This window comes from Orussus abietinus, unplaced genomic scaffold (assembly GCF_000612105.2).
Source record: "Orussus abietinus isolate OABI.00-Male unplaced genomic scaffold, Oabi_2.0 scaffold5, whole genome shotgun sequence".
In the NCBI taxonomy this organism is placed as follows: Eukaryota; Metazoa; Arthropoda; class Insecta; order Hymenoptera; family Orussidae; genus Orussus; species Orussus abietinus.
Genome location: NW_019394929.1, coordinates 2,678,734 through 2,692,547, shown reverse-complemented (window position 1 = coordinate 2,692,547; position 13,814 = coordinate 2,678,734). Strand labels below are relative to the sequence as shown.

Genomic DNA, 13,814 nt, shown 5'->3' with positions numbered 1-13,814 from the left:
GCCTCGAAGTACATGAGATTCTCGAAGTCGCTCTTCAGGGCGTCCAACTGGCTCTCCGAAATAACGTCCTTGAATTTCTCGGCCCAGGGTCGATGGTCGACCTTAAGAAGAACGCAACCTATCAGCGTCAAGATCACGTCCGTCACGCTCACCAGAAGATTTCTCTCGTCCCACAGAGCGGTTGAAAGCTCGTTCAGAAAAGCTCTCGGAGTGATCGGATCCCGAGAGGGATCGCAAAACGTCGGCATCTTCTAGGAAAGTCGCACGGGTCGTTTACTCGATGTCCTCGGCCGCCTCGCGAGCTCTCTTCCTCACCTTCCTTCGAATTTTCATCTCGAGGCTCTCGGGTCAAAGGAGAGGCTTTTTCGACAGGAAACTCCTTTGCCGCTCGAGGTTCCAGTTTGCGAGTTACATTTTGAAGCCGCTTTGGTCGAGCGTCGGATTCGCCGACTGCGTCGTTGACGGATGGTCGGTGATCCACTCCTCCTGTCTTCTTCCTTTCGACAGCGTGTATCGCTTATTGACAACATGGCATCGAACGTCAATGCCGAACTGTGACGAGACTTCGGTTTGGTTGAGATTACTCTGTAATCGTTTCCAGGGAACAGCGGTTCTCAATGAAGCTTAAACAAGGATGGATCTCCGTGTCGACGGAAGCGGGTTTAAACCATTTTATTTCAGTCGGGTTTGAAAAAGGAAGTGACACTTTATATTCAATGAATCGACACAATTTTCGAAGATACATGAAATTAAAAAATAAGAAGACGAGCGTTGAGAAAGAGAGCGAATACGTTTCTGAATACAGTTTTATCCGAGCGTTGGGAGCGATTTCCTTAATCGAAGGAAATCAATCGATAAATCCCTGCTTTATTTTCTGTCGCGTGTCTTGTTTGACCCATTGGCGCAATTTCGAAATTCTGCAAAGGTTCGATATTATCGCATAATGAATAGTCGCTTAAAATCTCGAAACTTCTGTTCACATTTGCAGGTTCATGCCGATGCGAAGTCACTTTCGATCTAAAAGTCACGATGCAGCTCTCTAAACATTCGGAAGAAGACGACTTGGACAAGCGGTTGTCGAAAATCAGGTGATTCTTTGGAAATCCAGAGTCAGCTGATTCCATTCGCGGGAAACTCTGCCTTCGTTTGAAATTCGTTCCTCTCTTTCGTTCCTCTGCGACCCGATTTCGTTCCGTGAAAGAATCTGCATTTTCCTCCTCGATCGGCTGGATACTGTCCTCCCTATTCGCCGAAACCGTAGGTTCGTTCCGAGGATTTTTTCCCGAAGGGCCATTTTCGAGATTTGCAACGTCGATCTCGATAGAGCTTGTGCCTAAAGCCGGATTTGACCCGTTGCTCGAAGACGACGAATGGTTTTGGAAGCCCGAATCCTGCAAAACGGGGCCTCGACTTCGCAAAAAGGTCGAGTTGCAGGCATTTTGAAAACTCGGATTGCTCGAGTCCTTCGAAGAGCCTGTCCACTGTTTCAAAATTTCCGGAGTGATATTCGAGATTTCCAGCTCCTCTATGAAGCTCGACTTCTCGTGGGAAAAGTTTCTCTTGAATTGGGTGGTCTCGTCTCGACCGATGCTAGCGGACAAATTTTCGGGAAAACCCTGAGAGGGACTTAGGCCTTCGGATAAGATCAATCGACTATCTGAAAGATCTTGGGCAACGTTAGATCGAGTTTCGGGTCGCGAGGAATCGTTTTTCTCCACAAAGAAATTGAATAACATTTCGTTCGATGCAACTTCCGTTCTGCCTTCGACTTCATCACGGTCAACGCTTTCGGACACCTTTTCGGAGAAATCACGGCTCGAAATAGCGAGGTCGATGGTTGATGAATTTTCTTGAAGATCCGGAATGGAATCCTCGATCTTGGATGACTTATCGTTGTTCGCAAGAGACGGATCGATCTTTGAGAAATTTTCTTGGAGATTCTTCACGAAAGACTCGAACTTCGAGGGGATATTTTCGTTTAGAGTCGACATTCTGGGCATAGGTAAAGCTTTTTTCTTACATCCGGATTTCTTGAAACTTTCAGGAGGCGAGATGACATTCCGTCTATTTATTTTAATGGCAAGGTTCAATGGCGACTTCGCGACGTCGCAAAGATTTTCGGGTTCTTTCTGGAAATCTTGATCCGAATCCTCGCACGCACTAGAAACGGAAATATCCTCCTTTGATACCTCGAGCTCGTCTCGGCCAGTATTTTCGTACGAATTCTCCGAGAAGCTTTGAGAGTCGATTTCGAGATCATCGACGACGTCCGAAAAACTGAAGTGCACAATTGGGGGGGTTTTTTGGAAGCCTGTGGCTTTCGAAACGCTACTCTCGTTAATACAGAGCTTTGATAACTCGGAAACAAGAGCATCGTCCTTCTCTCCTTCGAAATCCTCGAGAAAACTCGAAGATAAGAGGTACCCCTTTTTATTCGACTTGATGTTGCAATTCATTGGAGTCTCGAAAATATCGAGTTGTTTCGGCCCTTCCAGAGAATTTTGATCCTTAAGGATGTTGTCAATGTTCCTCTCCAACGACGTGAAAGACAAATCCGATCCAGTGGTGATATCTACCGAACTGTCCCCCGACATGGGATCACCGATTTCGTACTTAAATTCCTTGATGGAAGTCCAATCGTCCGTTTTATTAAAAATGTCAGCAGAATCGATAGTGTTTCTCCCTTTCAAGGATACGGAAACGGAAGAGAGGGTTCCGTTCTGATCGTATTTGAACAACGTTTCTACAGGTCTAGGTTGCGTTCCTTTCGATACATCCGTGCTTATGACCTTTGGAATGAACTCTCCACAAACCTGGAACGATTTAGAGGAGTCCACATCTCGGAAAGAATCACTTTTATTCTCGAACGTTGTCATTTCGAACTTCTGTCTATCGTTATCATCATTTTTGCAAACGGCCACTGCGTCAACGTTTTTCCGATCGTCACGATTCCATGACGCCGTGTCGCTCATCCTTTCGTTATCGTTGCCCTGTCTCGTTCGAAAAGAATCCGAAAACTCACGGTTGAATGAGTTTACGTAAACGATTTCATTTTGCAACTGTCCGTTGGTTTGCGTCACGTTAGAATACTCACAGCCCTCTTCCTCGGTGACTTCCTTCGACCTTCCGGCAAATGCCATCGCGCGAAGGAAATCTATAACGCTCTTTTTTACAAACAACGCTTTTTCGATCGTTATACCTGCGGCTGTACCTCGGTGGCTATTTAATTCAATAAACAATTTCGATCTTGAACGGAAACTTCTTCGGGTGAAATCAGGTTCCGTATTGAGTTTACGTTTGAGGAATTACTGCCGCTGTCGCTTGGAAGGCTACTTTTTTCCTCATGTACTACTACCCAATCTGAAATATTACATATAATGTATTATTCACCTTAATAAACATTTGTCAATTAAACATCACATAAGCAATAGTACTTTAAAAAATAACAATATGAATAAATATAAATTCAGCTCTTTAATATGTATTAAACTTTAGCTCTTAATAACGAATTTTAGTTTTTAATAAATACCTGCTTATAAATTACACTTTGATTCGGAATTGTCCTGTAAAAACTCGCGGAACTCATAGATGCAAAATCCAATTCATATTCGCAATAAATGCCGCTGAAATAACACGTCAAATAACGTTACAACCGTCTCAATCGCGGTACCGTGCGCATTTCATATTTCTCTCTAAACACAATAACGAGGCTATTTCACTCTGATCTATCGAACACCACCTATCACTACCCATCGTTTACTAATATTATGATCCACGAAATTCAAATTCGTATATTCGGTATCCAAAGTTTTCGAGTCAAATTTTATATAAAGTCTATTTTCTGTTTAATATTTATTAGTATATATTTTTACATATTATGTCGATGAGGTAGTCCGATGAGTATCCATCCAAGAATCTACCATTAATGAAATAAACAATGGAAAGTACCACGAAAGCAAAGGATTCCATGAGCATGTGTCGGATAAAATTCCATCCGGAGTTATAGTCAGAGAGACACATAAGTGTTCCTGATAGAAGAATTTGATTGGATGAATCATAAGTGAAGGGTGAAACTGTACAGATCGTTTCTTACGCATAAGCCGCGTATACATGCACGTCCCAGTTGTGCTGCACGAGAGATACATACTCTTGAACTTGAACTCTGTTATATTCCCATGCACAAATAATTCTCTGCATAAATATTACAGCAGGCTTTTTAATTCTCTTACGCAATAATTCTATGAAACTGATAAACCATATCAAAGAAAGCTCAGGATAATCAGGGTTATCATTGGACATAAATCACTACTTAGATAAATGTTATATGTAACTGTTAAAAATACACAACTAGGTGATAAATTTATCACTTGTCGTATATCATCACAACTTTAAACGAATAAATGGAAAAGTACAGATTTCAAGTCAACGATGTGGTATCACAAAATAAGAATAAAAATGTTTAGACATGGAAATTAACATACTCTACAATTTATTTTATACATTATATTTTTATTTTAAGTCTTCCCAAAATACAATTTTTTGCAATACTATTATAGTTCTGACACCCATCTATTAAAACCACAAAATTAGAAATCAAATGATTATGAAATAGTCAACCTTACTCAGTTATTAATAATAATATCACTTTACTTAACACAAAGAATTAAGATTCTTATTACATCGAAGTACTATATTGAAATATGATCGGATGACATTTTTCATTCTTAGCCAGTAGAATGCTTAGTAATCTATTTCAAACAACGAAACAATAGGTATTCCATAAAAAGAATACAGATGTACCAAGTATAATGAGCTTCTATAAATCAATATTTTATGTAACCCTGTAATCCCTCAATACTCAATATTGAAAGGATAAAACCTGTGTCCAGAGTACCTAGAAAAGTTGAATATATTAAAATTATATTTTGTTTATTAGCACTGACAAGTAAGCAATATATATGTAGCATAATTAATCATACATTTCATAAATCTGTACTTACTCTTTCATTACGCATATACGCTCCCCACGATCAAGTTTGTCAATTTTTGAAATCTCTTCGGGTGTCAGTTTAAAATCAAAGATATTTATATTTTCTCGTATTCGCTCTTTTGAACTTGATTTTGGAATTACAATTGTACCGATATCAATCTGCAAAGAGAAATTATAAAAACGTCTTAATTTGTTCTTTTATATTTCTCTTATTTCTTAAGTTTCAAAATGAACTATTTCAAAAAAATTTAATATACTCTCACCAGATATCTAAGAACTATCTGAGCTGGAGATTTCTTATATTTTTCGCTCAATGCTTTGATGACTGGCTCATCGATAACAACTTTTGGAGCATTGGGCTTAATCCAAGGTCGATGAGAAGATCCAAGTGGACTGTATGCGGTAATTGCAATTTGTCTCTTGGAACAAAATTCTATTAATTTTTTTTGGTTCAGATATGGATGGCACTCAATTTGATTCATTGTTGGTTTAATTTTCGCTACTCCCAATATTCTGTCGATTTGTTGAGAATTAAAGTTGCTTAGGCCAATGCTTTTTGTTAGGCCTAATCGAAAGCATTCCTCCATTTCCTTCCATGTATCTATAAAATCTACATCTCCTGGCATAGGATTTCCTTTTTCATCTAGAGGACGAATGCTTACTGCATCCACCTAAATGCAAAAATCAAACTTATGTTCTCTTAAAATCTGTATACAATTAAGGGTAACATAATAAGAAAATGTAATTAAATTCTTACGGTATAGTCAAAGGGCCAATGCATCAAGTACAAATCAATATAATCCAGTCCAAAATTTTCCAAAGACTGTTTGCAAGTCTTTACAACCATATCCGGTTTATGGGCATTATTCCAAAGCTAAAAAGTATGAATTCTATTATGTATCTCATTTGTCTCTGCATGCTTATATTATAAGTATATTATTTCTTTCACAATCCTATAATTATTACCTTAGTCGTGATAAAGAGATCTTCCCTTTTAACTACACCTTCTGCAATCTTTTCACAAAGCGCTTTCCCGATATCTTTTTCATTTCCATAAACCATGGCACAATCAAAATGTCGATAACCTGCATCAACTGCATCTTTAATTGCTTCTTCTACAACACTAGGATGATCCTAATCAATAAAAAAAAAACCATGAAACGGTACTTCCTCGAACAAGTAATGCAGTCTAACAAACATTAAATATAAATTAAACAATTTTTATTTACATCCTTTGTGGCATATACAATATGAAATATTATTTGAACGATATCATATACACAAAAAATACGAAATACTTTATTTAAGTAATAAATAATAAAAATACATTCTTCATGAACATTGCAATTTCATTGTAATCTGTTCTGGAATAACACATTCTCTTGAAACAACTGTTGAGCTTCACGATACCATGTGCGATTTCATTTTCTATGAGACTGCGCATATAACTATTTTCGCCCTTATTCAATTTTTTTTTATTTAATAACAGTTTCATTTACTTACACTGCCTTGCCATGTACCTAGTCCTAAGACTGGGATTTTTTTGCCGTTATTAAGAGAAACCAACGGAGCAGCCATTTTTTGATCTACTTAGAGAACACGCGTAAGTCAACTGAAGACTGACGATTCTCTTCGAAAGGCGCCCGTTATAAGCATGGTCGATAAAGTAGTGTGATAATTACAGAAAGAATGCTGCAGTTATTGCTAACTTCGATATCGCTTTCCAAGTCATCGTTTAAAGCGATAGTACGATAGAAACCAACAAAACGTCATGCTATTGTGAAATAGATAAGAAATATTGATATCACCAAAACACCGACAGGGAATTGCGTGCATGTTAAATGGGGAAGAGTTTCGATAGAAGGCCGCTAGACGACAGCCGCTCCGGATAACTGCGGAATTTGCGACATGGCCATCTAAAGGTTTTGTATCTGTAGTAAGAATGCTCACTTCTCGCACTTTCATCTCACTTGTTCTTTGGTGAAGCTAATTTCAAAATGGCGATGCGTGTATACACATGATATGTTTAACATAATGCGGAAAACTCTGATTTGTGTTTATGACGGTTGACTTTTTCTTTATAAAAATTGTAAAAACGAACATAAATCTTATCGTTTTCTTAACTTGAGGAGGAAAAATGACAACCGACAACTGTGCAATAATTTTATCCGGTCAAAGTATAAGTACTGGTTAACTATTTTGAAACGACGATTGCAATAAGTTTGCTGTTTTTCATTTCAAGCAAAAGTTACTAATAAATAGAAGTTATCTACTTGAAAAGTGTTTGAATAAATTAATTGAAATTTTCAAAAAAGAGCCCATTATTGTTGGCAATATTTTCACTGTTCAAGACAGACAACTTTTAAAGGTTTGTCAATCAACTGCACAATTTAATTTTCAACTGATCATCGAATAATAAGAAAAAGTACCAAAAAAAGTAATAAAGTACACCGTTTGAAAACGTAAAAAATCCTATAAAATACAATCATGAGTAGTATAGATAATGCAGAACTCTCCTCTGATGAAAATTTTGGATCACAATATGCGCTTCAAGTTGCATTTCAAACGATGAAGGAGAGGTGTCAACATTTGCAAAGCAGATTAGATGCAGTTGAAGAAGAAAATGTGCATTTACGTCTTGAGTGTGGAAAAGATACTTCAGCAGCAGTAATTCATGCTAACGAATCTAACGAAAAGAGTCTTGTGCAAGCTCTTCGGGTAAGAATGCTATTTCTATACTTGCAAGTTTTTTGATAGTATATATAAGAAAATTTCTGCTTATATAATACTACAGGACAAAATAGAAGATCTTACAAAACAGAAGTCACAACTCACACATCACATTTTCATGGTAGCAGCAGAAAACAGGCAACTATGGAATCGCCTGACTCGATTAACGAGAACAAATAAAAATTTAGGGAATCAATTAACGAAAATCTCAGATACGCTTAAGCAACATACTTCTGTACAATCATGTGACGTCACGTCATATAATGTTAAGGATGTTACAAATTTGGTAAAGAATGAACAGGGTGATAAATCCTCTCAAGTTGTTAATCATGGTTTGTGTGTTATTTTTTTAAAGGAATTTTATATCTGAAATTCATTTTTGATGGTATGTAATTTTATTTTCAGGTAATCAAGAACAAAGTTTAGAGGAAATTTCACTTAAACTTATAAACAGCATAATGTTGGAAAAATCTGAACTAGAACAACAATATGCACAGGTAGAAAAAGCATTTAAAATATATAACAGAATAAAAATTTATTTCATAGTTGTATAATACCCATATACACGTACACACAATTCTAATGGATCTAAAATTTACTTTTGTACGCTAGATGGTGGAAATGCAAAATTCTGAGGAAGTTAATCTACAGTACATTGGTTTTACTTATCCAGAAGATTCTGACACAGATTCACTGGAACAATTAAAACAACATGATGTTCAGTTATCTCAGACTAAAGAAACTTTATTAGCACAACAAGTGCGATTGAAAAAGGCAATACAGAACCTCAGGAAATTTAAAAAAGGTATAAATTCTTTTTCACATAACTACAGAATTACAAATTTTAATAACTTGAAAATAAAATGTTTCAGGAGTATTTTGCAGAAGTTGTCGTCAAAATGCAAATAAAAAAGTGTGCCAAATTGGTACTCAATTTGATTCCGATGATAGTCTTAAGGAACATGGTGCTACCCAAACTAGTCTTCTGCCACTGTCTAATTTAGTTACAGAACATTCTCAATCTGTGGAAAATAGAGATATAAGTGATCATATCTGTCCACTGTGTGGCGCATGTTTCAGAAATGCCCCATTTACCTCGTTACATGAACATGTTTTACATCATTTTACAGGCGAAGAATCAGTAAATGGATCCAAGATGGTTCAATGAAAAGAATAAACTTATGCTCTCTGTATAAACTTCAAGTTCCACTTCTTGATTCTGAAGTTAATCTTTACTATTATTTATGACGTTATTTTATACACTTGACAAAAAAATTGATGTAGTTCCATGTACGCACACACGTATACACATTCTTTTTTATTTTAATACACCACAAATATTATATTTGTAAATACTTATATTTATTAATTTGATTGACAATCTCTGGACTACATTAAACCGTATAAGATGCATAATAAATCACGCAAAATTCTATACCGTGAACAGTAAAATAACTTCAAGCAATGGCAAGTTTTAAGCCAACTCCGTAGGTTTAACTTCGGTATTTTCAGATGTTTCTTGCGTAGCTGGCTGCAGTAAATTTTGATGAAACCAGGATGGCCGTTTCTTGGGCATTTCTACAACTCGTTGGCCCTACACAATATTTGATAAACGACATTTTAATTAATATCGAAGATCGTTCAACGGTTAAGAAACATACCTTCCAATAATCATCTGGTTTCCCTTCTTTTTCTCCATCATAAATAACAATAACCTTTTCTTCGATAGGATTCACACCTAAATTTTTCTCAATTTCATCCTGCATTTCTTTCGTTTCCTTTTTGACCACGTCGTAACAGTGCTCTAATAAAATGAAAACTTGTCACGTTAACTCAATCTCAGGAAATGGAATCGTTGCTGCATCAAAACTTACGGCAGAGAAGTCCAGCTTCGTGATAATGACCGCAATTATTGCACATTAAAAGATTTGTTTTTGGGACCAAAGGCTTCCAATTATATATGGGATGGCCAAATTTTCGTTTCAATCTTTTTTCTATGGTTCGCCGACTTTTTGGTACAGCCCACAAAAATCCGTCATCCCATATATTTTTAAGAGAAATCGAATTTGGATTATAAACCGATGAAGATCCGCTATTAACGTGTACATCCATAGCGCATAATGTCCCTACATAAAAGTAAGCATAAGTGATAATATACCAGTTCTGTACGTAAAAACATGAATACAATTATTATATTAATGGTACATAATTGTAACCACGAACATTGGATAAGACGTAAGAGACCAACTTGCAAAAGTATTCAAAACAGTACCTGGGGGAAACCTCTGCCATAAAATAACCTCAATAGTTTGTTCAAGTCTTCGTAAAACGTTACTTAAACGCGTTAACACGTTACTCGCCATAACTGACAGTCAGTCTAGTTCGGTCCTCTTTAACCTTTCGTGGGTATTGGTGGGTATCGTCCCGCAATCGACGAATCCTTCGAAATACTTATCGGAATTTTCTTTGGTATCCTTCGACAACGAACCACGCGTATAACATACTTACATTGCAAGTTCTCATAGAGGCGCTGGGGTGGCGGCAAGTAAGCGATTGAGCCTGGGGAAGGATGGAGGGGATCGATTTTGAGGGGCCGGTGGGGATCAGTGGAACTCGAAAGTCTTAGCTAGTCGGTCGACTCGACTCACTACAGTTCTCGCTATGGCGTGTATAGGGTCGGGTCGGCTCTGTGCTCGCATGGAGAAGTTGTGCCAGTTTGGACATTTCGGCCAATTTCGTAGGAAAGTTTCGACGTCGAGTGTTAAATTACGCCGGGATGTCCAGCAACCGTCAGCGGTCTTCGTGCAGCGATGTCAGGTGTGTCCCGATATCGATTTCTTAACCTGCACGCGGTGATCCATCTCCGAGAAAAATTATGACTCGCGAGAAGGTCGCTCGATCGATAAAGATAATTGGTTTCGCTCCTAGATAAAGCTTCCGAAATTTGCCAGTCCTTGGGAACGATCCGCTTTCAGTCAGCTTTCCTCGAATCCGAGCTCTTTTTTCCTCTCGATATTCCCGTTTAAATATCCCGTGTGACCGCTTCGCCGGTCGCGTACCTAACCTATAAAATGTCGAGAACAGCCTGCCTTTATTCGAATCGACCAATCGGTCGGTCGGTTTCGCGCATCTTCGATGAAAGGACGATCGACTTCCGAGGAAGAAGCTCGAGATTCGGGCGGCTCTGCTCGAAGAGCTGCAAGAAATTACATAATACTCGCGCCCGGCGTGACCGAAGACGCGGTCACTGCGGGCTCGACTCTCGGAGAGAGAAAAGACCTTCGGAGAAGCGTCACTCGCTCGCGGGTCCCTCGCTCGCTCCCCAGCAGTTACGTGAAAGTTCTGATTATGGGTTTAGGCTCGAACACTACAAAGTAGAACGAAGCCAGGAAAATTGACGAATTAACGTTTTGCCTCGGTCGAGCCGTCAGCTGTTCCTAGCAGACGCCGCGCCGCGGCCGACTCGCGAGTCGTCTGCTACGGGCCTGCGCACCGGGATATTCGAATGCATCGGGAAGAGGCGTTCATCGCCGTTAACGATAGAAAAAAAACGTCCAAGGGTTTCGGGCGAATATTCAACCCTGGAAGCGACCGAAGGTGGAGGTCGACGAACGATGCCGATTTCCGCGTTATTTTTATTTTATTTGAAATTCACGATTCGGTACACGGAGTCCGCGCTCTCGGAGGCGCGCGATTTAAAGTCCCAGCCTCGCGACCCCTGTGGCGCGAAGTTTGAGTGTTCCGTTCACTCGTAAAGTATCGTCGATTTTCGGTCCTACGTCCATTTTCTCGACATACGACAAGAGATTCGAGTCGTTTCGAGAAAGTTTGGAAAATTTCCCGTATTCGAGGAAGGAGGAGCTCCGAGGCGGCATCGGGCCATTCACGTTTCCGTGACAAAGACGGCGTTCCTTATTAACGGATACAGTTAATGTTAGTGTAGGTATCCGCACGGAGTATCCAGCCGAGAGCCGCGTTCGAGTCTCATCTAAGCATCGTGCATTTAGAAAGCATATCGATATCTCTCGTTAATCTTCCGAGCACGTGGGCCGAGGAAACGCGGATTCCGCGAAGCAAGCGAGTTTCCGGTTCTTATTTTCGGGAAGATCGTTCAATGGACGCGTCGGCCCTTTTGCTTCGAGCCCATCGAGAGATCCGGGCATTCCGCGGAAAAATCGGTAACCGTGGCTGCGCTCTTCCCGCAGGACGGAAGAAAAACGACGCGTCGAGATTCTCGTCATGGTCACGAGCTCGACGGACAGGGACTCCGGCAAAGTGGAAGTTCTCTCCTCCTGCCGAGAGTTTCTCGATCCGAGGCATCGGGAACGGCCGCGAAAGCGGTTTTGCTCTCGACCGTCAGGTCGGGCCCGACGAGACGCGATTTCAAAATCGCCTCTCGTCGGGATAACCACGAGTGCGTGCCTGCCGGCAATCACCGGCCGATGGCTGGCTCCTGACCGGCCGATAGGCGCTAATCGTTACTCCTCGGTTACGACAGTCGGCACGAACAGGTGCGCGGCCGACGAGGGTCTCGACGGAGAGAAACCCGTCACGGCCGAAGGTTGCGCGGTCGGAACGGGGGCGAAGATCGCCACCTTCCCCGGAGCCGGACTCGCCGGCCTCCTAAAGGCGCTAATCCCCGCTAATCCCCGCAAATTCCCGCGAGGTCTCGTAGAAAGGGAAAGGATGGACGCCCGACGCTCGTCAAAGTTCGTACGGGAGCAAGGACTCCGGGAAGGACGTCGCGGATCTTCCCCGAAGTAGGCTAACGGGCGGATCTCGGTCGGCGCGCTCTTGACTTTCTCGAGGCGTCCTCCCGCCTGCTCGGCCAGCCCGGCTGGAAATCGCCGACTTTCCATCGCGAGCCTCGAGGCCCCTCGGCGCCCCTCGACGCCCCTCGACGCCCCTCGGCGCCCCTCGGCGCTTCCTTTTCCTTTCCTCCGCTCCGTTTCGTTCGACGCCCTCGAGCCGCGCTTCCCGCGGCGGCGTCGCGGAAAAAGGAACGAATCGGAAAATTGGGAAACGATTGCGACAGCCCCGGTTCTCGGCTCGCGGGCCGTAATTCCGGTTGCACCGCGCGAGAGTGGCGAAAACGCGGGGGAAGGTTTACGATACTCGAGGAGACGCGTTCGGCGTGCCGCGCCGAGCGGGCGTTAACGACGCCGTAAAGGTTGTCCGAGTGGCGTTCACCGAAGGGTGCCCGTCGATCGCCGCGAGAAAAACGTATCGAGACGGTCGACGCCGCGGGAAAACTGCGACAAAAATGAGAGGCGAGCCGAGGCGGTTATCCGCGCATCGACCGATGGCGCGGCCGCTTTCGACGCCGGTCCGCGACGCGAGAAATCGTCATCTCCACATTCCTCGGGCGCATCGCGTATGCGAAGGCACGCGTCCATCTTTTCACAATACGATTATTAACGCAACGAATTACTGCGTCCGCGACGCGCTCCTCTCCCCCCGCGGCGAATTAGCATAGAACCGCGCCCACTTATCGCGGAGAGGGTCATCCCTGGCCGGTCGCGGCGGCTCCGGCTTTGACCCGCGGGAAAACGCCAACTGGCGCGTCCCGCGTGTCGACCTACTCGAGTCGGCGCTCCTGACATTTAGGAGTCGTTAGCCGATCGCGATTATCCCCGCGAGCGCGAGCTTTTTACCGGGTTCTCCGGCCTCGGTCGGCCGTGGACACGGACGCGCTCGGCGAACGAGAGAATCGCGCGTCGCGTCGTCCTCGAAGGAAGAGAGAGCGCGTCGTCCTCGAGAGTTTTCGGGGCGGGAAAGGGCAATTACGTCCCCGCGGATCTTCCCGGCTCGCCGGTGCTCGCGACGGGAAGGCCGGGCGCAATTACGGGCGGAGCGCTGTTTGCGTGGTCGTTTAGCGCCGCCTTGAAGGAGCCTTTAAACGCGAGCCAGGTGCCGAAGGTCGCCACCAAAAGTGGCGCGCGACGCTTTCCGCCTCGGCGCCCCGTCTCGGTATCCGCAGGGATCGGCCGCTGCACTTTGCGGAGGTCCCGGAGGTCCGCGACACCGTCCGCGGGCACCGGCGACCTCGAGGCGCTCGACCGATCGAAAGGACGTTCAAAAGTTGCTCAACCGG

General features: G+C 42.6%; 5 protein-coding genes across 7 annotated transcripts in view; 2 read left to right on the top strand and 3 right to left on the bottom strand.

The window, feature by feature from the left end:
* The window catches only part of LOC105701247 (decaprenyl-diphosphate synthase subunit 1), a 32,161-nt gene that overhangs the window by 1,987 nt on the left and 16,360 nt on the right, over positions 1-13,814 (top strand). The window contains exon 1 of one of the 3 annotated variants that reach the window (XM_012427830.2): positions 10,382-10,537. The exons of the other annotated variants lie outside the window; for them this stretch is intronic. Coding sequence (XP_012283253.1) covers positions 10,382-10,537 — 156 coding nt within the window. Of the gene's footprint in view, positions 1-10,381; positions 10,538-13,814 lie in introns of those variants that run through there. 3 annotated transcript variants of the gene reach the window in all.
* Positions 642-3,874, bottom strand: LOC105701246. The gene is made up of 2 exons (XM_012427828.2): positions 3,530-3,874; positions 642-3,360 (listed from the first exon to the last, which is right to left on the bottom strand). Exon 2 carries the CDS (start codon positions 3,138-3,140, stop codon positions 834-836), a length of 2,307 nt encoding a protein of 768 aa, XP_012283251.1. The 5' UTR covers positions 3,141-3,360; positions 3,530-3,874; the 3' UTR covers positions 642-833.
* On the bottom strand, positions 4,489-6,653 carry LOC105701250 (aldose reductase-like). The gene is made up of 6 exons (XM_012427836.2): positions 6,494-6,653; positions 5,957-6,124; positions 5,748-5,864; positions 5,254-5,661; positions 5,001-5,149; positions 4,489-4,894 (listed from the first exon to the last, which is right to left on the bottom strand). Exons 1-6 carry the CDS (start codon positions 6,566-6,568, stop codon positions 4,852-4,854), a joined length of 960 nt encoding a protein of 319 aa, XP_012283259.1. The 5' UTR covers positions 6,569-6,653; the 3' UTR covers positions 4,489-4,851.
* On the top strand, positions 6,919-8,917 carry LOC105701249 (protein spindle-F). Its single transcript, XM_012427835.1, has 5 exons — positions 6,919-7,708; positions 7,785-8,052; positions 8,126-8,217; positions 8,333-8,525; positions 8,593-8,917. The coding sequence occupies exons 1-5, from the start codon at positions 7,478-7,480 to the stop codon at positions 8,886-8,888; spliced, it is 1,080 nt and encodes a 359-aa protein (XP_012283258.1). The 5' UTR covers positions 6,919-7,477; the 3' UTR covers positions 8,889-8,917.
* Positions 9,061-10,267, bottom strand: LOC105701251 (39S ribosomal protein L32, mitochondrial). Its single transcript, XM_012427838.2, has 4 exons — positions 9,993-10,267; positions 9,595-9,846; positions 9,382-9,524; positions 9,061-9,314 (listed from the first exon to the last, which is right to left on the bottom strand). The coding sequence occupies exons 1-4, from the start codon at positions 10,081-10,083 to the stop codon at positions 9,195-9,197; spliced, it is 606 nt and encodes a 201-aa protein (XP_012283261.1). The 5' UTR covers positions 10,084-10,267; the 3' UTR covers positions 9,061-9,194.